Raw genomic sequence first — 24,166 nt, forward strand, 5'->3', positions numbered from 1 at the left:
CATAATGCTTACATATAGAGATCGCTTGGACCTGTATTCTGGTGTGCATAGCTCTGAGGTGCCTTACCTTTCAAACTCAAGTATGACCTTAACAGACATAAGAAGAGCTTGAGGAAGGGGAAGCTATATATTCCTTTGAACTTTGGCAGATATTCTTGATATTTATTTCAAAATGGAGTACAAGGATTTAATACCAAGGGGTATATTTATTAAACTGCGGGTTTGAAAAAGTGGAGATGTTGCCTATAGCAACCAATCAGATTCTAGCTGTCATTTTGTAGAATGCACTACACAAATGAAAGCTAGGATCTGATTGGTTGCTATAGGCAACATCTCCACTTTTTCAAATCCACAGTTTAGTAAATCTAGCCCCAAGTGTATGTCTGTGTATTCTACATTTATAATGTAAGGTAAAACCTGCACCAGTGTATACATTAAGTAATCATAGGTGGTTCAGTGGGTGATAAAACATGGGGAAAATATATGGTTTTAGGGCACATTATTTGACCACCGCCAGAACAGACGGTTGTTTTACTATGTATTAGGATTTGAAAATTGCCTACTAGCTTGAATAAGTTGATTCTGAGTGGTGGCCTCACAGCAATAACTTTCGCAACTCCCAAAAAGAGTCAATTCTCCCTGACTGAAATGCATTGATTTTCAGAAGTAAAACTGTTTGTCTTTTAGGGGAAAAATGGCTGCTAAAGACATCACTGATTGGATTGTTCCGTACTTGACAAATCATTCTCTCTTAACAATTAGCTAAGTTTAATATGTTTTTTTTTCCATATTACAGTGCATAGAGTTTCTTACTTAAAACCAGACATGAGTTAAAATAACGTTAAACTGTTATTCTTAAATTGTTGTATTGTTTGTTGTAATAAACTGTGCACATGTAGTGTAGTTTGACAGAAAAAGAAAACACAGCCTTACTTTTGTATCACAATGGACCTCATTTACAAAGAGCAATCAATGTGTCATGCAAAACACCTTACACTATGCACACCTACTATCTACTCTTAGGAGACACCATTGCAAACTAGTAGTGCACCCAGGGGGCAGAATTGTGGCTGGGAGAGGTATAAACTGAAATTCATTCTAAAATATGAGAGAATAGTTGTTCTCAAAAATAAAATAAAAAATTGGAAGAAAAATGGAATACATTTTTAATTTTCACGTATTCCCATAGTGAAGGCTGAAGACAACGAGTCATCCTTGAGCAGGCATTTGAGCATAAGTGAGTAGAAGAGGCAAAGATGGCGACTGCCGCAGGTGTGACAGCCTCCTCCACATCTTCACCCTCAGCACTCGTTCATGCCTCCAATCTGCTAAACAGTTCTGATTTTGATGAAGTGAGTGACAAAGATGCCGTGACCCTTTGTTATAAAGAAAGGTGGAGTTGAGTTTCGAAAAACAAGGGAACATAAATTTTGGTGGGGGGGGGGGGGGGGGGGATGGGACTGTGAAGGAAGCCATATTATAAATATAGAACGAGTTTGTTTTTATTTACCATATATTAGCCTGGCGTGGAATGCCAAGGGGCGCCATGAGTGTATTAGCCCAGGGTTTCTCGAACCCTTAATCAGACCCCATACACACTCTTGGAGCTGCCACTTTCTTAAACACAATGCATGTGAACTAACAAGAGATCCATATCCTCCCTAAAAACTAAACTAAATTTAAGAGAAGCATTTCTGTCTGTCTGTTCTAGCCCACAACCACCAATAAGACACAGTCCAGCATGTCAAAAGAGGACTATCATATGTATAATAATAACTATATAATAGCTTCTGTGGTTTACTTCTTTTTATTCTGCAGCTCTATTCCACAGCTTCTGCCCTTTGAAATGTATCATTACCTGTATATTAATTAGCCATATGGAGAAATGCCACTATGAGGTTGGGTAGAAGTTGCCTAGGTTAGTTTAGGATCCACTTATGTGAGTGGGATTTGTCTTGTTTTTTTATTCATGAGCCTAAACGCTGCTCTAAGTCCTCCATAACTAGAAACATTGATACATTTATGACACCCATAAACCTAACAGGATGTCTGCTGTTATCTAAGCACATACATACTAACAATATAACAGCCAGCTGCCAGGTGTGCTACCCTTAAAATAAATGGAAACCTGATGAGATATTTTTTTAACAGCTTTTGTAACTAGTAAACAGCAATTATCAGAATTTTGCATTCATGCATTTTGGAATTTTCTATTGCATGCGTGGTGCAGCATAATCTGTAGTAAGTCTGACATACTATCAAGTTTACATTTTTACTGACGTTTTAAGTCCTTTACTGTAATAAGGCCATAGTTAATCAGATCTAGAAATGCTACTGGTTTATGAGCTTAATGAACAAAGCCTGGTACACAGCTTCCACATCATTAGCACACAGAAGCTTCTTTGCATATCTTGTGCACAAGACCCTGCTTGTAGAGCCAAAGCAAATGTTCTCTATCCAGAAGTTCCCTTGCTGGATCATAAAGTAAGTTAATTACCATGCAGAGAGCATTGCTGAGGTTTTTAAACAGCTCGTTAATGTTACACCATGCTGTCCTCACAGTCTTTCATTTATGCGACCTCTTTCTAGCCGTAGGGGCCTTCTGTCCACTTAGCTATTCTGAATGCATCAGTCCCATATTGCCAACCACTGTTAACTCTACAGACCTGGTTTTGCTGTCTGCTGGCAAATGTATGTAAAACATTTTAGTTTTACTTTCAGGAATAATTATGCAAAATAGTAAGGCTTAGTTCTCATTAGCATACTCATTCCATACACAATTCTGCCCATTGCCCTTTGTCTCCTATTTTTGTTATTTAGCATACATTGTAGTTTAGTTACTTTAAGTAAAACTTATATTTTTTATTTTATTAAAACAGGTACAGTATGTGCCATGAAGAGAACTTCTGCTTACTACTATGGTAGATGGATAAGGTATTAAGTCAGGCTTTTTATGTTGTTGACAAATGCTAACATACACAATCTCATATACAGAGCCGTGTATTTAGTACAAAGTACATTTTAGAAGTACACCACCATTGGTAGTGCCCCCCACTCCACTCACAAGTGGCACAACTCCACTTTCTTGGGCATTGAGCCCCCACCTTTGCTATTTCATACCTTAGCAGACAGGAGTTAGGGGATGGTATCCTAGACTCTTCAGACTGGAAGTGTGGTGATTGGCTGTGACATCATAGCCAAATGCCATATTCCCTGCGTAGCAATGACATTGAGGAGCAACACTCAGCAAGTTCACATGTAAGAAGCTGCTGGCTGCTCCTTTATGTCATTATCGTCTTTGTCCCTGTGTTCCTAGGAGATCATGAAACAAACTCTGAATTTTGACCTGTTCTTGAGTGATGCAAGATAGAGAAGCATCATCATTCTATTTGAAAATATTTGCTTTTTCTAAAGGACAGAACACAAAGCATTTTAGAGAGATTTAGTTAAGTGTATGCATACCATTATTTCACACATAGAATTTACCTTAGTAATAGCTCATGATGGATTCATAATATCCAAGTAGCTTTACTTGCTATTTAAGATAACTAAATTGTATCTCACTATGGTATACTTATGTAACACCCCCCTTTCCTCGGCTAGGGTGTGTGTACTAGTCTTTGTGTGTCCTGTCTGCAAATGAACTCTTTACCTTGTATTCAGTTTTGCGCAGTGCCTCCACCTTGGTCTAAGTACTGTAGGCTCCTCGTGAGGTAGAGTTCTGGAGTTAGAAACACTAGAGAGAGACAAAGGAATCCTTCGCCCCCCTACACTGGACCACAGGCACACACAAAGGAAATATTATCACTCCTCATTGGTCTTTAGAAGCCACACCGGAACGTTTATTAGTGATGCATGGACCTCTAAAGGGTTTTTTTTTTTTTAGTAAATTTTATATAAAAAATAAATTACTTTGGTTCAAACAAATGATCACAGATAATTTGAGACAATACCTATTAGTATCTAATATATAATCTACACAGTCCTCACTAGTCTGATGTAGCTGAGAGGTACGTCTATACCTTCTAATAACTATCTGTCAATATCTCTCTAACAACGGTATCTATCACTAACAATATACACTACACTCTTTGTAAACGCATAGCATACAAGTTCATTTGGATGTTAAGCAGAGGTATATGGGTCTGCAGTCTCTATACAGTGGCAGTTTAAATACAGTTCACTTCTACTCTTTACCAGTTCAAACAAACATTCAGTGACAATTAGTACAGAGCAACGTCACCGCTTCCTGTATTACTCAACTTGAATTTAGCACCGATAATCCCACAGTGGCACTGTGCAATATTACTCTCCTCCAATGAACAGTTACTTACTTACAGGCAATTTGACAAAGCATTCTTCCCTGTCTGTTGTTATCCCAATTTCACATGAATGCAAAACTTGTAAGCATAAAATCACTTTAATAAAAGTTGGCTCCTCACCATGCAGTTATAGGTCTATCTCACACATAGCAGATAATGTCAAAGTTAGTGCAGTTTCTCACGGTTTAAACTCAGTATCTTTCCCCTAGCTGACTGTCCCTGCACTTCACCTTTATTATTATTATTATTATTATATATAAGTCCAACCAAAAGACATAATACAATATTCTTCAGGCCTCCCCACCTGTTCCCTACCTGACTAATAACATGGCTCAGTCCAATCATATGAACAATATAAAAAACATTGGTACTTACCAGACTTTCTCTCTCTCTCTCTTTGCTCCTCTTTTCAGACCTCTCACAGCAGCCCAGCTTATAGTGTCTCCTGTTATAGCACTCTCCTCTGTCTATACAGCGCTGGTCTCTCTCATCACCATCATAGCACCTGCTCAATACTGTTTCCTCTCCTCTCCTCCATGCTCCTTCTCCTCTTTCAGCTGATGCCCTCCTAGAATCTCCAACTGCCATTTTTCCACTGACTTCTTCACCAGCTCCTCCTCCCCACTGCATGCTGGGAGATGCTGTTCTCTGCCTGCTGGGGAGATATCTAGCGCACATGTGTGGCCGGCTCAGGTCACCAGTGTTACACTTATGTAGATCTTCTGTTTCCCCATTTGCTTGGACATGGCGCAATGTATAACAATTGTTTTTTTTAAAAAAAGGAGCAGTGTACTAATTAAAGGGGCCATATTTGCTACCTCACGTTCATATAATTCACTTTTACTTTTGTGAACGTGTGAGTTTGTTATCCTTTAGAGTTAACACTCCCTCCAATTAGTCCTCAAGTTGCTTCCAGACCTCTTCATATAGCTCATAAGTTTTCCCACCCTATAACTTTACCTTCTTATTTTTCCCTACCCCCTTTTTTCCCATACACCCCCTACTTACCATAGTTTCCTTCATATAACTCCATAAATCATAAATCAAGACAACATAGAAACAACGCATACTCGTTTGCAGTGTTTAAAATGTTCTTTATTTTATATGTTATTTGTGAAGGGCCTTAATGTTTTAATTTTATAGGTGCTTCTTCTCTGTTATAAATCAGATGCTGACGCCAGATGCATAGTCACAACCGCTCATAATGCAATTGCTCTGAAATGAAATTCATATGTAATGAAATTAGGTTTTCATGCCGGTTATCAACACATGCTTTTTTTTTTTATTCTATAGCCTGCAGGTGTCACTGTTATCAATACTATTTGTGTATATTGGTGGTTAAATATTTTGTATAGATAGCAATTGCAGCATCTACTTATTAGAAGAACTCACAGCACCCCATTAATTACTGAATAGGAGTAAACCAAAATAGTATATAACCACAATAATAATTTTTCCTATTGAAATTAAAACAAATGCTTTACAGAGTTTCATGCTATCCATTTGTGCAAACTATGAGCCACCTTAAGTCGGATTGCATAAAAAAACAAGCAAACCGCATGTAAAAACATATATAAATGCATGGCTTCTGCACAGGCTTCCAATATACGATTCAGATGTGGTATACCCGTTATGCGCCAGACACATTTGTATGTGTTTGCAAATGCCTGCAGATGCATACCATACATAGCCTTTTCCATTCACTTAAATAGTCCATTCATTTCAATGGAGTCTCCAGCACATGGAAAGCCCATTAATGAAAAAAAACTCCACTAGTAAATCATACTTGCCAACTCTCCCGGAATGCCCGGAAGACTCCCGCATTTTGCGAGAGTCTCACGGACTCCCGGGAGAATGTGGCAATCTCCCGGAAGTGCCCCACTTCCTAGTGAAGTGGGCAGAATTAGGTCCCAAACACCTCGATTCCCGGTGAATCATGGCATTTGGCCCCGCTGTCAAATGATGCGTTTGCGTCATTACGTCACGGGGGCGGATCCAAAATGGCGCACATTTTGGAGCTCCGCCCCCCCCCCCCATCACGTCCACCTCCCCCGGCAGGCTCCCGGAAACCAACTTTCTAAAGTTGGTAAGTATGTAGTAAATTAATAAAAACATTTTTTTTTTAAAGTGCCCTAAAATCATTAACAGTGCTATACAGCGTGGCCAATTTCCCACTAATGCAGGGAGACAACAAGTGTGGGGTTATAGTGGGAACAAAACCTAACCTGGTCAGTGCGAGGTTGGTGCCTCTAAGGAAAAGTATGGCTTAAAATGAGCAAGCACCCCCTCCCAAAGTAGACAAAGTAAACTAGTAGCCACATGCTGAAAATCCTGGCTGATGATGCTGAGGCCTCCCGGGGGGCACATGTGTGCTCAGAAGAGGCCCCACGCTCTTTTGAAAATAGTGCGAAGGCCTCAGGAGGAACAGAGGGAGCTGATGGCCTCTAAGGAGGGGGTCCAGTCAAACACTGCTAGGTTTCCCTCTTTTCTGGGCCCCCTGTAGTTCCACATTCGACTTAGACACTCAGTTATGCACAATCTGCTGCCATTGAAGGGGAGGCCTGGGACTCCCTGCTTTGAGATTAATTCAATTTCTATTGATATGAGAAAAAACTATTACCAGTGCTGTATCGCTCCATTGCTTTTTGTGGCCAATTGATTCTGATAGCCACCATTAATTTCTATAGCACATTCATTTCAATAGTTTTTGTTAACATGTAGAAACTTCATTTAAATAAATAAGCTGTAGAAATGAACTGGGGTAATAGAAATCAATGGGAAAAATACAGCACAACGCCAGTTACACTGCTTGTGTAGACCTCTACTGGGTATGTACTCAATACGTTCCTTTAGACATGAATGTACTTCTTCAAGTGAGCTGTCCTTCTTTGAACTCACTGAAATGGAGTAAGACACATTTAAAGATCAATGCCGCAATACAACTACAAACAAACGCAAATGGCTATGGATACATCGAATAGATTTGATTTTATTTTAATATATGATTGCACACTTTGTATTTGCATTAAAAATATAAGGCAGATGCAGGGTTTAAATGCAAATAGGTAACCTGTCTTAGGCAGTCAGGTCTGCCACCTCATTGCCAGCTGTGATATTTTTGGGACTCCCAGATCTTGCCATACCCCAATGATAATAATAATCGTCCCCTAATTATATCATTCCAGCCACATGCTTTTTGAGAGAAGATTCTCACACATTTATAAGATTGTGAGGGGGGTAAAGGGATTATGGGACAGAGAGGAAAATAATGGTATTTTACTGAAGGGCAAGCTCTGAAAATAGATTTAATAACACCTTCAAGGAAACATAGATATGGTTATATAATAAAAATAAGATTGTTCATCTTTCTTCCCAATATATAAATGCAAAAAGGAAATAAAAAAAAAACAGGGTTACCGTTTTCTTAAATTGGGAAATTAGACTAGATGTTTTTTTCAGTGAACTGATTCTGGATGGAGCCTCTGCATGCATATAGTCAGAATGTTCTGTTGTAAAAATATTTGATTATTATTATTATTATCATGATGTTTGCCATTGCATCCTTCCCCTTTTCTTGTATTTTTAAAGGTTTTATAAGAAGCAAGCTAACATTGTTACAAGCCGCCACACTAGCTGCGACGGCTCTTGTCCTACCTGAGGCCGCGATTGAGACTGCAATTACATGATTGCAGCCTCCTATGTGTTCATGCGGAAGTGCTCCTTGCTGCCCCTTCTGATTGGCCCTTAGCCTCCCTGACGGTTATACCGTCTTTTTGCCCTGCAGATTGCTGTACCTGCTGTGAATCTGTACTTTGCTGTTTGATCACCTGTGACCTGACCTTTTGTCTTGTTACCCAGACCATTCTTGTTTGCTGCCTGCCCTTGACCTTTTGGCTCTGTTATCTGAACTACCCTTGTTCGCTGTTAGCCCCTGACCCTCTGAGCCGAACTGAGACTCTCCCTGTCTGCTTCTGACCTGTTGAACTCTGGCCTGGCTCTGGTTACTTCTCGTGCTCACCCCTTGAGTAGCTCTCCAGCCTCCTACTCGTCGCTACCCGTTCCCCAAAATAAGCTTTTACTGCCCTGAGTGTAAGTCCTGGGGGCATCTGATTACCTGCGAGAATATCCATCTCTACGGGAAAGGTGACTACTATAGGTGAAGACAGCTGCTACAGTATCTGTTCTAAAAGCTTGCACAGGATTCAGGGAAGCTGTAACATTATAGCCGGCCAAATATTGGAGGATTATGTTCTCATGGAGACAGTCAGCCGAGCCCAGTTCAGGTGCTGGACAGCCAGATCAAGACCCTCTCTCAAGTTGTTCAAAAACTCACGCTCCTTTTACGAAACCTAACCTGAACCTTCTAGATCATTTCTCTGGGATTGCAATTTTAAAGAAATTGCATATTATATTTCTGACTGAGACCCTGCTCCTCTGGCTCTGAACAACACAAGTTGGAAATTGTGATCTTTCTTCTACAAGGAGAGACACAAACTTGGGCCTTTGGCTTAAGTCCAAGTAACCCCACGCTTCTCACAGTGAATGCCATTTTCAGTGCCTTGGGGTTGTTATTTGATGACCCTAACAACATAGCTTCCGCTGAGCCCCACTTGTGGTCTCTTAAACATAGGGTGCCGGACGGCAGAGGAATTTTGTGTGGAGGTCAGATGCTGGCCCACTGATAGCGAATGGAACGATCCTGCCCTCTGTAGTCAATTCTGCCTTTGTTTGTCTGAACAGCTTAAGGACTCTAGTCCAGTACCCCTTTCCGGATTCCTTGGAGAAGCTAATGCAGCTTGCCATCAAGATCAAGGTATTAAATAAACGAAGTTGGAAAGGAAATCTTACTCTTTGTCCATCTGTAGTGCCTCTCTGTGTTCATGCCGACACATCAGAACCCACATACATGAATATAGCTTGTATGTAAAAGTTCTAAACATGGGTAAATAAACTCAAATATTACCAGTAAACCAAAGTCATAAACAGTAAGTGAGGGAGTAATTACACTCTTTTAAACCAATATATTGATTCAAATTAACAATACCAGGGGGTAAATGTATGAATCTCCGGATTCTTCAACTCCGGCGAGTTCAGCGTCTTCAGCGCTTAAATTTAAAGCGGCGCTGCCTTGTAAAGGGAGACTTCCCTTATACATTTACCCCCAGGACATATGTTGCAACTGATAAGAAAACCTCAGCACTGTCATCAAGTCACTATTGAGACTTTATAATTTATTTATGTTAAAAAGAAATAATTATATACATTGTGCAAAATTGGACATAAGCAGTCAATGTTATTAGGCAATATTTCACAGTTTGTGTTATACTTCTTATCCTGTTGTATTGCTCAGCTTAATGTGTAGAGAACGCATGCACACATGTTTTAATATCCCACGTGATGTTGGAGCATGGATATACCTGCTTCATTTTCCAAGCTGCTTCATGTGAATAGTAAACAGCACAACTACACATGCAATCATTGCTCAGTGCTTTTCTTTACAATGCATTTCTACAGGAAGGTTGTTACTTTTCCAGAATGCATACAAAAATGCTTTTGAAACATATTTTGAAAAAGTACTCTATTTTCAAGCACAAAAAAAAAAGACATGAACACAAAAAAGCATCAAAGTAAATATAAGATTAAAAGACTTGTGTCTTTTCATTAACATTTACTAGTTGGGAATACTAAAACCATTCATTTATTAAGACGTCCACACATTCAGGAGCTTTATAACTGTCATAATAACAATAAAGTAATATATAAAGCTAACAGGGTAACCCGGCGTTATGCAGGTCCGATTTGTAGTGTGTAGCAGTTTTTATAAATGAGCAAATTATTTGGAAAATAGGTCAAAAATGCTATTTAGAAAACATACTTTGTCGTGTTGTAATTGTGTTGTGCAGTTTCGAGTTTTCCTTACAACAGTTAAACAATTATTTACAACCCAAAAATTATGTTTTCAGTACTTATCGCTCTGTCGCATTGTTGCTATGTGTACTAATAGGTTACTTTTTCGATACTAAATAACTATGTAAGATTTGGCAGCTTTACCTTGAGAGCTGTGGAAGATATTCGCCCACAAACAAAGATCTTCTTTTATATATATAGATGACTAAAGAACAAAGAACGTAATAAAAAAAATTGTAAGTAAGATCGGATGAAAGTTGTCTTCATGGCCACCAGCTGGGAATATATTCAGTTATTTTTACTGTTATAATAAACGTAATTTGTGACCTTTTGTAGAAACAAATATCTGTACATATGGTAGCCTTCTTAGAGGGAGAGGGTGGAGCAAGAAAACAAGAGGGGAGGGATGGAATGAGATGGGGCATTTGTTGTGTTATAATAATGATAATAAGAATAATAATAATAAGCTTACAAATACATTTTTTAATTATTGTTTTTATTTTATTTCAGAGAATTATTTGCCAAAACCAAAACTATCAGAGGACAGTGTTATCTCACCATTCAATACAAATATAAATTATTCAGGGCTTGCTACAGGAAATGGGCTTGTAGAACTACCAGCAGGGTCAAAGGATCATGGAAATCATGGAAATATGCCAATCGTGGTACCTTTAATTCCTCCTCCATTCATGAAACCACCATCAGGTACAAATTGTTTTATTTATGTTTACACCACATGTATTAGTAAAAGATAATCATTTGTATCCATAGTATGCTCATACCTCCCAACAGCCCCTATTTTGGCGACACTGTCACAGAGCCAGACTCTGACAGGGTCGTGGCCTTGTGATAATGTGGGATTGATTTGCATATTCATGTCTCTATTTTGTTTTTTGTAAATGTCAGACCTACCAACTGTCTTAATTTTGTCAGGGCAGGTCTGATTTGAGGGGACTGCCTGCCACTTCACCAGTCTAGAGGGGAGATGAGGGTGGCCTAGCACATCGGACGTCCAAACATGCCCTCAGGGGATGTCGCACACTCAGGGGCTGGCTGGGCTGGAGGGCAGGGGGGTATCTGGCTGGGTCAGTGGGCCGCCTGCATTTTTTTTCTTTTAAAAAGGCTGCTGAGTCAAGTCTTACCCCTCCCTTCCACACGCTAAAATTTGTCAGCCCTCCCCTGGTCACACTCTCACGTCACGTGAACATATCCCCTTTTTTGTATGCTTTGTGTTGTTTTAGTCTGGGAATAATGTTGGGAGATATAATATGAATGTTTCCACATTCCATTTTAAAACATACAAACGCTTTTAAATGGAGCTAAAGATTAAATAAATGTTTTCTCCATTTCAATGGAAACAGCCATGTACCTTAAAACTCCCATGTAAGTAGCAATTATTGATGCTATGTAGGTAATATTCTACAATGTCAGGCTTAGCTAAAAGCTGCCCTGTTGATTTATATCTTAATGTAACTGCGCTGTATGGTTTGAGAGTAAAGAAAATCCCATGATAATATAGAATGATTGATGCTCTAACACATGGGTGATGAAAGCAAAAGTATATAAAAGTGTGGACAAAACTTTGTACATTATCCTCCCTATAGCAGATAGCATGTTCATATATATGTGTCACAGCTTCCCTGCAGCATAGTGTACTAAGTACATATTGAGCGTTTCCCAAAGATCCCGTATTTTGCCTAGCGTTTACTAATTGCAGCCAAACGTGTGCCAGAAATATGTGACTACTTGTCCATGTACTTACATTATTTTTGCACTATTATCAAAGTGCTTATTTTTGCACTAGTATCAAAGTGCTTATAATAGGCTTTAAAACCACATGTTAAAAGCTTAAAATTACCACCTGTGTGTATGGATAATAAAACAAAATTTTTAGCAGGCATAACTTTAGAGCATGTGGTCATCATTGCATAAATGGGATCCTATATTTGTACTAAATCCAGGCTTTTGTGGTACGGTGATCAGTAATCATGCATGTACACAACTCATTCAATGCCACAGGTATATACATGAACAGTTGTAGTGTGCTCTTCCCAGACGTTTGCTTAAAACATTATTACATTAACTCAACAGAAGTAGCTATGGTTTTCTTTTCAATATCAGTTGCAAAAAAGCTCATCCTCCTGGTATAAATTAAGGACTATATTTTCTTACTTGTATGGTATATTTATTTTCTAAGCCTTTCACTTTTTACAAACGTAATTATGATCTACAGTGTTATGTATAATCTGAATCCATAAAACATTAAAGCATTTTTACAGATATAATGCTGAGAATGCAAAACATTTTGGTGATTAGTGTTCTTATGCTTCAGTCCACTCCAGGTCTAATTGCAATAAAATTATAATTGTAAATTATGTTTTGAACATTTTAAGAAGTGTTATGCTATTCTTTGTTGAAAGGCAAGGATTTATAACCTGCATTAAGCAGTTTATCATAATATAGCTTTTAAAGCATGATTAGGGTATCCATTGCATGTTATCACTTTATGTATTTCCTCTCTAGTTGGGCTCTTTGCCAGTACTTACAAAACGGTTTTCTTTTACACTGTAAAATCAGGGCTCTTTATGGTGATTGGATCCTTTTTTTCCTGTGTCTATATCTTTCTTCTTCTCTCATGACCTTCTATCTCTTACTGGTGACACCCCTTTCTCACGTTGTCCTATTCACACAGTCACAAAGTTACCATTCAATACACTGCTATATTCAATTTCTTCACATGTTCAACCTCACACCCATATCTCACTTATGTAGCTACATTCTCACACTGAAGGCTTGCTTATCAGACGGTATAAATTTAGTATTTGTTGAAGGTCATGGCTCATATTGACTATACCTTTTTTAACAGTTTAAGGGTTACAGGCCTCTCGTGTACATGTTGTCTCTGAATCGCTATGTTAAAGTAATAAATATTGTTTTTACATTTTAAGCTAGTAATGCCTGTTTTAATCAATCAAACGTATAACATTACATTAAGACAAGGGCTTAGTAGAACTTTTGTCATGTCTAGTGTTTTTCTGACTGGTGCCTCAATCAAAGAATGTTCCTGTGAGAATGTTGCCTGGGTGGCATTTTCTTGGTTGGGCTTCCATATAGGACTCTAATTTAGGCATTTTGTTGCTCTGTTGGGTAGAGCAAGTAGATGTTATGCCACAGTTGTGTGCACTTTATGTTATAGATGCCCATTTACTTGCGTATGCAGAAGCACTCATGTTCTAGTGTACATTATATCCAGGCCTTGTCAGTGAATACCTAAGCTGCGTGCAGGGCCAGGTTTACAGTGTATGTTCCCATAGGCAATTATTACTGCTACATAATCCTTCTATCTAATGCCATAGTCCCATCTAATGTCCATAGCTCTTCATGGTTGCAAACTCTACTTCATCCCAGTTGCATAAAGTAAATACATGATAATTGTACAACACCCATTTAGCCCATGGTTACATTTTTATAATAAGCACATAATAAATTATTAATATACAAAATAATATAATTAAACAATGCCGCCCCTGCTTCCCAGCTTCTCAGGGACAATAAACTTGCTCTATGGCAAAGGTTCAGCTGACAGTGAAGACTTTAGTAGCTAGGGCCCCTTGACTTCACAAAGCCAGTCAGGCCAAACTTTAGCAATTATTTTCTCTGAATGAGTATTTAGGAGGTATTGAGCAGGGTCATATAAGCTACACCGTACTGTAGTATGAAAATATTTCTGTTTGTAGTTATGGTAAATTACATTATCAGCCTTTTGCTGCCAAACTGTCCCTGACTGTACCCAGTCGTATAATTGAGCCAGAATGAGTCCTGGAGAAATCTTGGTCACTATTTTTGGCAACTACTATAGAAAGATGGAGAGAAACCTACATTTTGTCAAGACGTTCCTGATTCCTATTCTTTGTGTACTGACAAATGCATAGTGCCCCTAATTTTGTTCTGTATGCTGGGGAATGTTATGATATATGACATGATTTCCATTTAGAAGTTAATGTTGTTAAAAATATGAATATTATCTAGTCTCATCTTCAATAAAACTATGCCTGCTAGTTAGCATCACCACATGACCACTAACACTTTCCTATAATGAGCTTTCCATGCTGCGTTATTCTCATCTTAGAAACTGGCAGATCTAGTTGCTTGTTTGTTTTTTCCGATTACACCCCGAGATATACAACCATAAACAGAGTTCAATGTTGGGATATGCCTTATCTGTCATAATTATTTACCTGTTATAATTAAATAAATAACTTCAAAGTAGTATTATTACCGCAACAAATTACATTAGCTATAACTAATAAATACAAATTGTCCTTTGACAAGGTGTTATTGAAGATTGGCCATTACTATATGGTACTAGTGGCTGTGTTTGCTAGCAGTATATATGTCACAGTAAAACAGAAATATAAATAAGTTGCAGTGGGAAATACATTACTTATTGTAACCCAACAAAAAATTGACAATGTAATACAGATCATATAAGCTCTCATGCTACGTATACTATCAGGCACAACTATCTGAACAGTTTAGTGCTCAATTTGTTCATGAAAGAAACATATAAAATGGAATATATCGAGCTCTGATTTTACAGATTTACATTAACCATTATTTTGGGATGAATTAACCTATCAGCGATCATTAACAATACAACAGCAAACAAGTGCACATTCCCTACTGCCTTTTTTCCTCTAACAACAAATATTGTTGCTGCTTATTGAAGCATGCATATAATAGTTATTATATATAATATTCTTTGTTACTTTACAGTCCTGTTGAAAATCACATTTGAAATTCAAACCTTTCGCCCAGACTTCATGCTGGCAATCAGCTTCTATTACAATTCACCTGTCATTTATACAAAGTCTTAAACATCAAATAATACATTTCCAGTTTATATTGTAATAAAAACTGACATAAACCACTGTCATTACCTTGTCTACTTGGATGTTTTTTCTGCTTCTCATTTGCATAAAGGCCCACTGGCAATAGTGAACAGTTGCTAGCAAAGGAAATGAATGAGAGAGATGAGAAGTTTGAAAAATAAAACACTCAGCAGTTTTAGAAAAACAATGGATAAAGAAAAGTGAAGAGAGTTTTGTAGACAGTAAAAATATATTTAAAACGTAATAAACTAATAATTCATTAAAATGCTCTGTGTAAACTAGCAAAAGTTAATTGTCTGAATAATATCAATGACATAAAAATCACCATGTCATAGAAATAGCTGTTCAGTTATAGCAAAAAGTGGTAGGACAAAGTCACCAAGCAGACTGAAGACACAGAATCTGCAAAACTACCCTTTGATGATCTGTTGAAGGTATATTAGCTGTGTGTAAGGAACTTCAGCATATGGGAACAAGCCACAGCACATAAATTGCAAGTGCACAATTGTATTGAAGAGTGCTTGTTAATAGCTTGGTGATTTTGTCTTACCACTTTTTGCTGTAACTGAACAGCTAATTCTATGACATGGTGAATTTTAAGTTATTGAGATTCATCAGACATTAACTCTTAGTAGTCTACTCAGCAAATTTTAATGAATTATTAGTTTATTTATTTTTAACTAAAATCATATTTTTATCTGTGTATAGCAGTCTTTTCTCTGTACTTTATCCATTGTTTGTAATACAAGTTGCAGATCCTGTGATTCTGTGATTAATAGCTACAGTCCAGACTAGGGATGAGCGCACTCGGATTTATGAAATCCGAGCCCACCCGAACGTTGCCGATCCGAGTCGGATCCGAGACAGATCCGGGTATTGGCGCCAAATTCAAATCTGAAACTGAGGCTCTGACTCATAATCCCGTTGTCGGATCTCGCGATACTCGAATCCTATAAATTCCCCGCTAGTCGGCGCCATCTTCACTCGGGCATTGATCAGGGTAGAGGGAGGGTGTGTTAGGTGGTCCTCTGTCCTGGTAGATCTCGTGCTGTGCTGTTTAGTTCTGTGCTGTGTTGTTTAGTTCTGTGCTGTGCTGAGCTGTGCTGTGCTGTGCTGTGCTGTGTTCTGCAGTATCAGTCCAGTGGTGCTGTGTGCTGTGCTCTGTCCTTCTGAGGTCAGTGGTGCTGCTGGGTCCTGTGCTGTGTCCTGTTCAGTCCAGTGGTGCTGTGTCCTGTGCTCTGTGCTTCTAAGGGCATAGTTATTTCCCCAATATTCCCCTGTGTTTTAACAAATAAAAAAAAGTTATTTAAAAAAATACCAAAAACTAATTTAATTTTTTTTAATTACCACAAAATTTGCACAACCAATCCTGCAGTATAAGCCCATTGGTACTGCAATATTACCAAGTTCACACATTCAGCAGTAAAAGTCCATTGGTACTGCAATATTACAAAGTTCACACATTCTGCAGTATCAGTCCAGTGGTGCTGTGTCCTGTGCTCTGTCCTGCTGAGTTCCGTAGTGCTGCTGGGTCCTGTGCTGTGTCCTGTTCAGTCCAGTGGTGCTGTGTCCTGTGCTCTGTGCTTCTAAGGGCATAGTTATTTCCCCAATATTCCCCTGTGTTTTAACAAATAAAAAAAAGTTATTTAAAAAAATACCAAAAACTAATTTAATTTTTTTTAATTACCACAAAATTTGCACAACCAATCCTGCAGTATAAGCCCATTGGTACTGCAATATTACCAAGTTCACACATTCAGCAGTAAAAGTCCATTGGTACTGCAATATTACAAAGTTCACACATTCTGCAGTATCAGTCCAGTGGTGCTGTGTCCTGTGCTCTGTCCTGCTGAGTTCCGTAGTGCTGCTGGGTCCTGTGCCGTGTCCTGTTCAGTCCAGTGGTGCTGTGTCCTGTGCTCTGTGCTTCTAAGGGCATAGTTATTTCCCCATTATTCCCAAGTTTTTAAAAAATAAAAAAAAAGTTATAAAAAAAATTAAAATAAAAAATTAAAAAAAATAATAATTATAACCAAATTTGCAAAGCCAATCCAGCAGTATATAAGCCCATTGGTACTGCAATATTACCAAGTTCACACATTCAGCAGTAAAAGTCCAGTGGTACTGCTATTACAAAGTTCACTGATTCAGCAGTATAAGTCCAGTGCTACTCTCCTGTGCCGCATATAATTTTTAAAGGCTTTGCCGAGTGTGTGTGGCTTAGGGGTACGCTCTCTTGTGCTACATATAATGGAAAACCAAAATTTGGAGGATAAAGTAGGGAAAGATCAAGACCCACTTCCTCCTAATGCTGAAGCTGCTGCCACTAGTCATGACATAGACGATGAAATGCCATCAACGTCGTCTGGCAAGCCCGATGCCCAATCTCCTAGTACAGGGCATGTAAAATCCAAAAAGCCCAAGTTCTCAAAAAATAGCAAAAAGAGAAACTTAAAATCATCTGAGGAGAAACGTAAAGTTGGCAATATGCCATTTACGACACGTAGTGGCAAGGAACGGCTTAGGCCCTGGCCCGTGTTCATGACTAGTGGTCCAGCTTCACCCAAGGATCTAAGCCCACCTCCCCCCCCCTACAAAAAATTTAAGAGAGTTATGCTGTCAGCAACAACAACAAAACAACAAAGAACTCTGCCTTCTAAACAGATGACATCACAAATCCCCAAGGCGAGTCAAAGGGTGTTGTTGGTTGTGAACCCTGACCTTCCCATCACTGTACGGGAAGAGGTGACTCCATCCAGCATTTGCAGCACGCCCTCTGCATATGCTGGAAGGATCACCCACAGTCCAGTTACAGATTTGGCTAATGAAGGTGTGAATGTTGTACACTGGAAGGAGGATATTGATGTAGCTGGCGCTGAGGAGGATGTTGATGATTATGATGCAGACAGATACCAAATTGCCTTTCTCAATTTCTATTTATATTCTAGATTATATAACGGCTGAAAAGTTTCCTGTTTTACTCCTAGTGGAGAGGGGATCTGATGCAGACAGATACCAAACTGCCTTTGTCCATTTCTTTGTATATTTGAATTTCTAGTTCTACAGTCTATGCAGGCTGCTTTATTTATATTCAACTACAAGTGTAGGGCGGGGGGGGGGGGGGGGGGGGGGGGCATAGATAGCCACCAAAGTAACGTGGTCCATTTAATTTCACTTTCTAGCTCAACAGTCTGTGCAGCCTGCTTTTTTATCTTCAAAGTATTTATATTTACAAGCCTTGCAATCTAAATTAACTAGAGGTAGTGACGTGGTAGAACTCCAAAAGGCAGTTTGGAAGCCCCTGTACAAACTGGCTCTATTTTTTAACTGAGTTGTCCCCCCTCCAGTGTGTACTCGGAAAGAGTTTTTAGTGCAGCGGGGAACCTGGTCAGTGAGCGGCGAAGGAGGTTGCTTCCTCACAACGTAGAAAAAATGATGTTTATAAAAATGAATAATCAATTCCTCAATGAAGTACAGCACTGCCCTCCAGACAGTACAGAGGGACTGTGGTTGTGGAGTCCAGCGGGGACGAATTGATAATGTGTGAGGAGGAGGAAGTACACACTGTAGGGAGAGAGGAATCAGAGGTTGAGGATGAGGACGACATCTTTCCTCAGTAGAGCCTGTTTAGTTTGTACAGGGAGAGATGAATTGTTTTATTGGTGTGGGGGCCCAAACAAACCAATCATTTCAGCCACAGTTGTTTGGTAGGCCCTGTCGCTGAAATGATTGGTTTGTTAAAGTGTGCATGTCCTATTTCAACAACATAAGGGTGGGTGGGAGGGCCCAAGGACAATTCCATCTTGCAACTTTTTTTTTGGCATTATGTGACCATTCAACAGTCATTTGCCATGTTCAAAAAGTAAAAGAAAATGCCAACAAATTCAATAAATTAAATCAAAAGTTAAATGCCCTGTCATTATTTAAAACAAGAGGTTTTGACGTGCTAGAATTAGTGTAGTGTTAAGATGTTATAAACACTACACTTGGAAATTGGAGGAGGTATTGTGGCCCCGGTATCAAATTGGGTACCGGGGCCACCCCACTACACAGTCCAGATACTTGTTTGGTGGAATTCAGACCAGTTGAGGGTGTATTTATTTTATTGTGGCCCCGGTATCAAATTGGGTACCGGGGCCACCCCACTACGCAGTTTAGATACTTGTTTGGTGGAATTCAGACCAGTTGAGGGTTTTATTATTATATTGTGGGGACCACTCTATCTATACCACACTACAACTCTATACCACTCTATTTAATACTTTAATTCTATTTAATACTTTAATTCTATTACTAATTCCCATAAAGAGGAACTGCCGCTTCTATTTAATACTTTAATTCTATTAGTAGTTACCATAAAGAGGAACAAAATAAACCAATTTTACCAAAAGTATAATATGACTTAGACTTACAAACACTACACTTGAAAGATGGTGCCTTTAAATGAAAAAGTCAGTCTTCATTGCACGACTATGTGCAACAGGGACAGTTTTTTGGTTTACAAAGTCAACCAATAACACTTCGACCCTGTCTGTCTTTAACATACTTGATGGGATCTCAATGACGAATGGTCTGTACCATGTTTGGAGGAGGTATTGTGGCACCGGTACCAAATTGGGTACCGGGGCCACTCCACTATGCAGTCCAGATAGAGGTGTATCAGATATTAAACAACGTTGACTGTTGCTGCAAAAATTTTAAATAATATTGTGGGGAACACTACACTACGCAGTCCATAAACTTTTTGGGTGGAATTCAGACCTATGTAGGGTTTTTTAATAATATTGTGGTGACCCACTCCTCTACGCAGTCCAGGTACATTTATTGGTGCGAATCATACAAGTTGATGGTTTTCTTGTTATATATATTGTGGTGACCCACTCCTCTACGCAGTCCAGGTACATTTATTGGTGCGAATCATACAAGTTGATGGTTTTCTTGTTATATATATTGTGGTGACCCACTCCTCTACGCAGTCCAGGTACATTTATTGGTGCGAATCATACAAGTTCAGGGTTTTTAATATATATTGTGGTGACCCACTCCTCTACGCAGTCCAGGTACATTTATTGGTGCGAATCATATAAGTTCAGGGTTTTTAATATATATTGTGGTGACCCACTCCTCTACGCAGTCCAGGTACATTTATTGGTGCGAATCATACAAGTTCAGGGTTTTTAATATATATTGTGGTGACCCACTCCTCTACGCAGTCCAGGTACATTTATTGGTGCGAATCATACAAGTTCAGGGTTTTTAATATATATTGTGGTGACCCACTCCTCTACGCAGTCCAGGTACATTTATTGGTGCGAATCATACAAGTTCAGGGTTTTTAATATATATTGTGGTGACCTACTCCTCTACGCAGTCCAGGTACATTTATTGGTGCGAATCATACAAGTTGATGGTTTTCTTGTTATATATATTGTGGTGACCCACTCTTCTACGCAGTCCAGGTACATTTATTGGTGCGAATCATACAAGTTGATGGTTTTCTTGTTATATATATTGTGGTGACCCACTCCTCTACGCAGTCCAGGTACATTTATTGGTGCGAATCATACAAGTTGATGGTTTTCTTGTTATATATATTGTGGTGACCCACTCCTCTACGCAGTCCAGGTACATTTATTGGTGCGAATCATACAAGTTCAGGGTTTTTAATATATATTGTGGTGACCCACTCCTCTACGCAGTCCAGGTACATTTATTGGTGCGAATCATATAAGTTCAGGGTTTTTAATATATATTGTGGTGACCCACTCCTCTACGCAGTCCAGGTACATTTATTGGTGCGAATCATACAAGTTCAGGGTTTTTAATATATATTGTGGTGACCCACTCCTCTACGCAGTCCAGGTACATTTATTGGTGCGAATCATACAAGTTCAGGGTTTTTAATATATATTGTGGTGACCCACTCCTCTACGCAGTCCAGGTACATTTATTGGTGCGAATCATACAAGTTCAGGGTTTTTAATATATATTGTGGTGACCTACTCCTCTACGCAGTCCAGGTACATTTATTGGTGCGAATCATACAAGTTGATGGTTTTCTTGTTATATATATTGTGGTGACCCACTCTTCTACGCAGTCCAGAAAGATACCTCGTTGCAACGTTTTGGACTAATAACTATATTTTGAGGTGTTCAGAATACACTGTAAATTAGTGGAAATGCTTGTTATTGAATGTTATTGAGGTTAATAATAGCGTAGGAGTGAAAATAAGCCCAAAAACTTGATTTTTAAACTTTTTATGTTTTTTTCAAAAAAAAAACCGAATCCAAAACCTTAAATCCGAACCGAGACCTTTCGTCAAGTGTTTTGCGAGACAAATCCGAACCCCAAAAATAATGAAAATCCGGATCCAAAACACAAAACAAGAGACCTCAAAAGTCGCCGGTGCACATCCCTAGTCCAGACGTGGACAGCAAACCACTGTTGTGTAAATGACCATCTTTTGGCTTGCACCTGCACTCAATTAGAAAAGACATCCCACATTATCTAACCCCATTCTCCATGCCTCCCTGCACCTAAGCTCCTTTCCCTTCCTGCACACTTACTGGACTTCTTCCCAGTGGTTCCATTGATCTGTCTGCTACAATCCTACCCAATATTCATCTAGAAGTTCCCCACACATATCCACACGGTGCCCCCCAAATTCCATAATCCTGGGAAAATGTCAAAACCAGGACAGTAAAATTAAAGTTTTACTGTATTTATGGATATTTTAACTTCCTGTATGTGTCTTCTGTACTTTGTAAGTCTGTGTGATCAGTGCAGTGGCATTTCTAGGTGTGTCCATATTGTTCAGAGCAGTGGGTAGTGTGTGAAGTATGTACAATAAATTCGCCAATCTGCTATTACCATTTATGAAACATATATCATATTAAAAAAAAATAATTTGTGATTTACTCTCAAATCAAGTATCTAATGGCTTTACAATGGAAATCCTTAAACCTCTGGTGGCAGACCCCTTAATTCTCTGGTGGCTTAACAACGTAGACCTCAGTTCTTTGATGATTATGCAATGTAGACCACCCTCAAATTTAAACTATCGGCTAAATTGCAATTAGACTGGGGGAAATTTACTTCGCTGAATATTTTTCAGCTGATTCACACTCACCCTCTTAGGAGTACACTAGACACACAATTGGGAGCTCCCCTTAATATTTTACATCAAGTAGTGTGACATCACTGCTTGGCATCTTTTATTTATTGAGTAGATGGCTCTCTACTCCATAAGAGTTTCCTATCTACTGAGATATCATGATAAATGTAGCCTTTGCTGCATTAGAGCAGCAATCTTTTAAAAGGACAAACAGGCCAGAAACTGTTCATGGGTAAAAAATACTGGCTCTCAGATGAGCTGCAACAGTTTGGACTTTTTGCCAAGGGCTACAACATGTAGAATAACAGAGAAGGTGTTTGATGTGGAATATGTAACTAGCTGCACAGTGGTACAATATGTAACTAAATATAAGTAAATCTACTGTTGTTTAAATTGTAAACTGGTTTGGTGAATTTTCATCTCTTTTAAAAGTAAATATGGTTCACTAATAATGGACTTTCAGATTTGACCATTGCCATCAGTTTAGTTGTGTTTATGCCTATATGTGTTTGGCAATAACATTTAAAACATGTTATATTTTTTATTCTATAGATGATGATGTGTCAAATGTGCAAATCATGTGTGCCTGGTGCCAGAAAGTGGGAATTAAGCGTTACTCCCTAAGCATGGGGAGTGAGGTGAAAAGCTTCTGCAGTGAGAAGTGCTTTGCTGCCTGCCGAAGAGCATACTTCAAGAGAAACAAGGTAAGAGACAGGAGAAACGTGTATCACCTAACTTAACTGCTTATTTAGGACTTGTTCACAAGAGTGACTTTACTGCTGCAAGAGAATACTGTAACTGAGGACATAATTCACCATATAAAAATTGTTGCTACTCCTATTGTGTTCCATAATACATATGAATCACGCCTATATAAATCCTGTGCAGGATTAGTAGTCAGAAAAAGTCAGTCACTTTGTAACTGAAAGTGTTGCCTACCTTTGACCAATCTCTGCTATTTATGGACATCCGCCTTTATACCATAGAGGTAAGATTTGTTCCCCACTGGATTTCCATCATTACCATCCAGGAGCACCACTCTCAGCACTGCCCACAAACACTCTCAGAGAGAACTTATCATACGTTTATGTTCAGCTAGAAACTGAATTTACTGTGTACATATTTAGTGGGAGGTTGAATCTCCTGTGCATTTGCCACTTTTAGCCCCTACAACTCTAATTTTCAAGCGGTCTATCAGCAGGCGGTTGCAGTCTAGTACTGGGGCACAGACCCTCAAAAAGGCTGCAAAGGGCTTGCTCCTAAATAGCAGGAGTCACCCAAAGGTTGGAAAAACTCCATTAAAGCTGGTTACATACTGTGTTTCATTGTCTGTTAACTGTGTCTTCTATCTTAAAATCTTGTGTTTCCAAGTAAAATAATAATTACTTGTGAAAACAGAATCTGACAGATGGACTTGTAACAACCAAATCAATGTACAAAGTAGAAACGTGGACTAATATTATTAATATTATTAGTATTCATTCATCAATACGAACCAGAATTTATGCCTTTCAAAATGCATAGGACATTTTAATCAGTGGGCTCAGAAATTAAATGGTTTGTATTCCCTTTTACTGGTCTGTTTTGTAATGCAAATAAAAAATAAATAATACATTTGAAAAATATAATGCTAGCCGCAAACATATAAACAAACAAAAATACGGATTGACAGCAAACTAATTTGCAGCACTACCATATAAAACTGTATAGTTGCTGACATAACTGTAAAATTAACATTTTAATAAACTTTAAACATAACCATACATTTTATAATATTTTGTTCAAATTAATACATCTGACCAGCAAACTCTGCAATAAAGTTTATACCAGTTAGGAAGTAAATACTTTACACAGAGCACAATTATTGCTACATACAAAATATATTTATAAGAGCTTGTTCTGTCACTGTAAAGACTCAAACAATATTTCATTT

General features: G+C 38.6%; 2 protein-coding genes across 3 annotated transcripts in view; one reads left to right on the forward strand and one right to left on the reverse strand.

Annotated features, from left to right (window-relative positions):
- The window catches only part of PDSS2 (decaprenyl diphosphate synthase subunit 2), a 306,498-nt gene extending 301,581 nt beyond the window's left edge, over window positions 1–4,917 (reverse strand). Inside the window, exon 1 of the mRNA XM_075202873.1 lies at window positions 4,698–4,917. The gene's annotated coding sequence lies outside the window, so the exon portion shown is untranslated. The remainder of the gene's footprint in view (window positions 1–4,697) is intronic.
- Window positions 1–24,166, forward strand: part of SOBP (sine oculis binding protein homolog) — a 177,807-nt gene that overhangs the window by 44,346 nt on the left and 109,295 nt on the right. For both annotated transcript variants that reach the window (XM_075202869.1, XM_075202870.1), the window contains 2 exons: window positions 10,740–10,934; window positions 22,786–22,937. In XM_075202869.1, coding sequence (XP_075058970.1) covers window positions 10,740–10,934; window positions 22,786–22,937 — 347 coding nt within the window. The remainder of the gene's footprint in view (window positions 1–10,739; window positions 10,935–22,785; window positions 22,938–24,166) is intronic.

Source organism: Mixophyes fleayi, chromosome 3 (assembly GCF_038048845.1).
Source record: "Mixophyes fleayi isolate aMixFle1 chromosome 3, aMixFle1.hap1, whole genome shotgun sequence".
Taxonomy (NCBI): Eukaryota; Metazoa; Chordata; class Amphibia; order Anura; family Limnodynastidae; genus Mixophyes; species Mixophyes fleayi.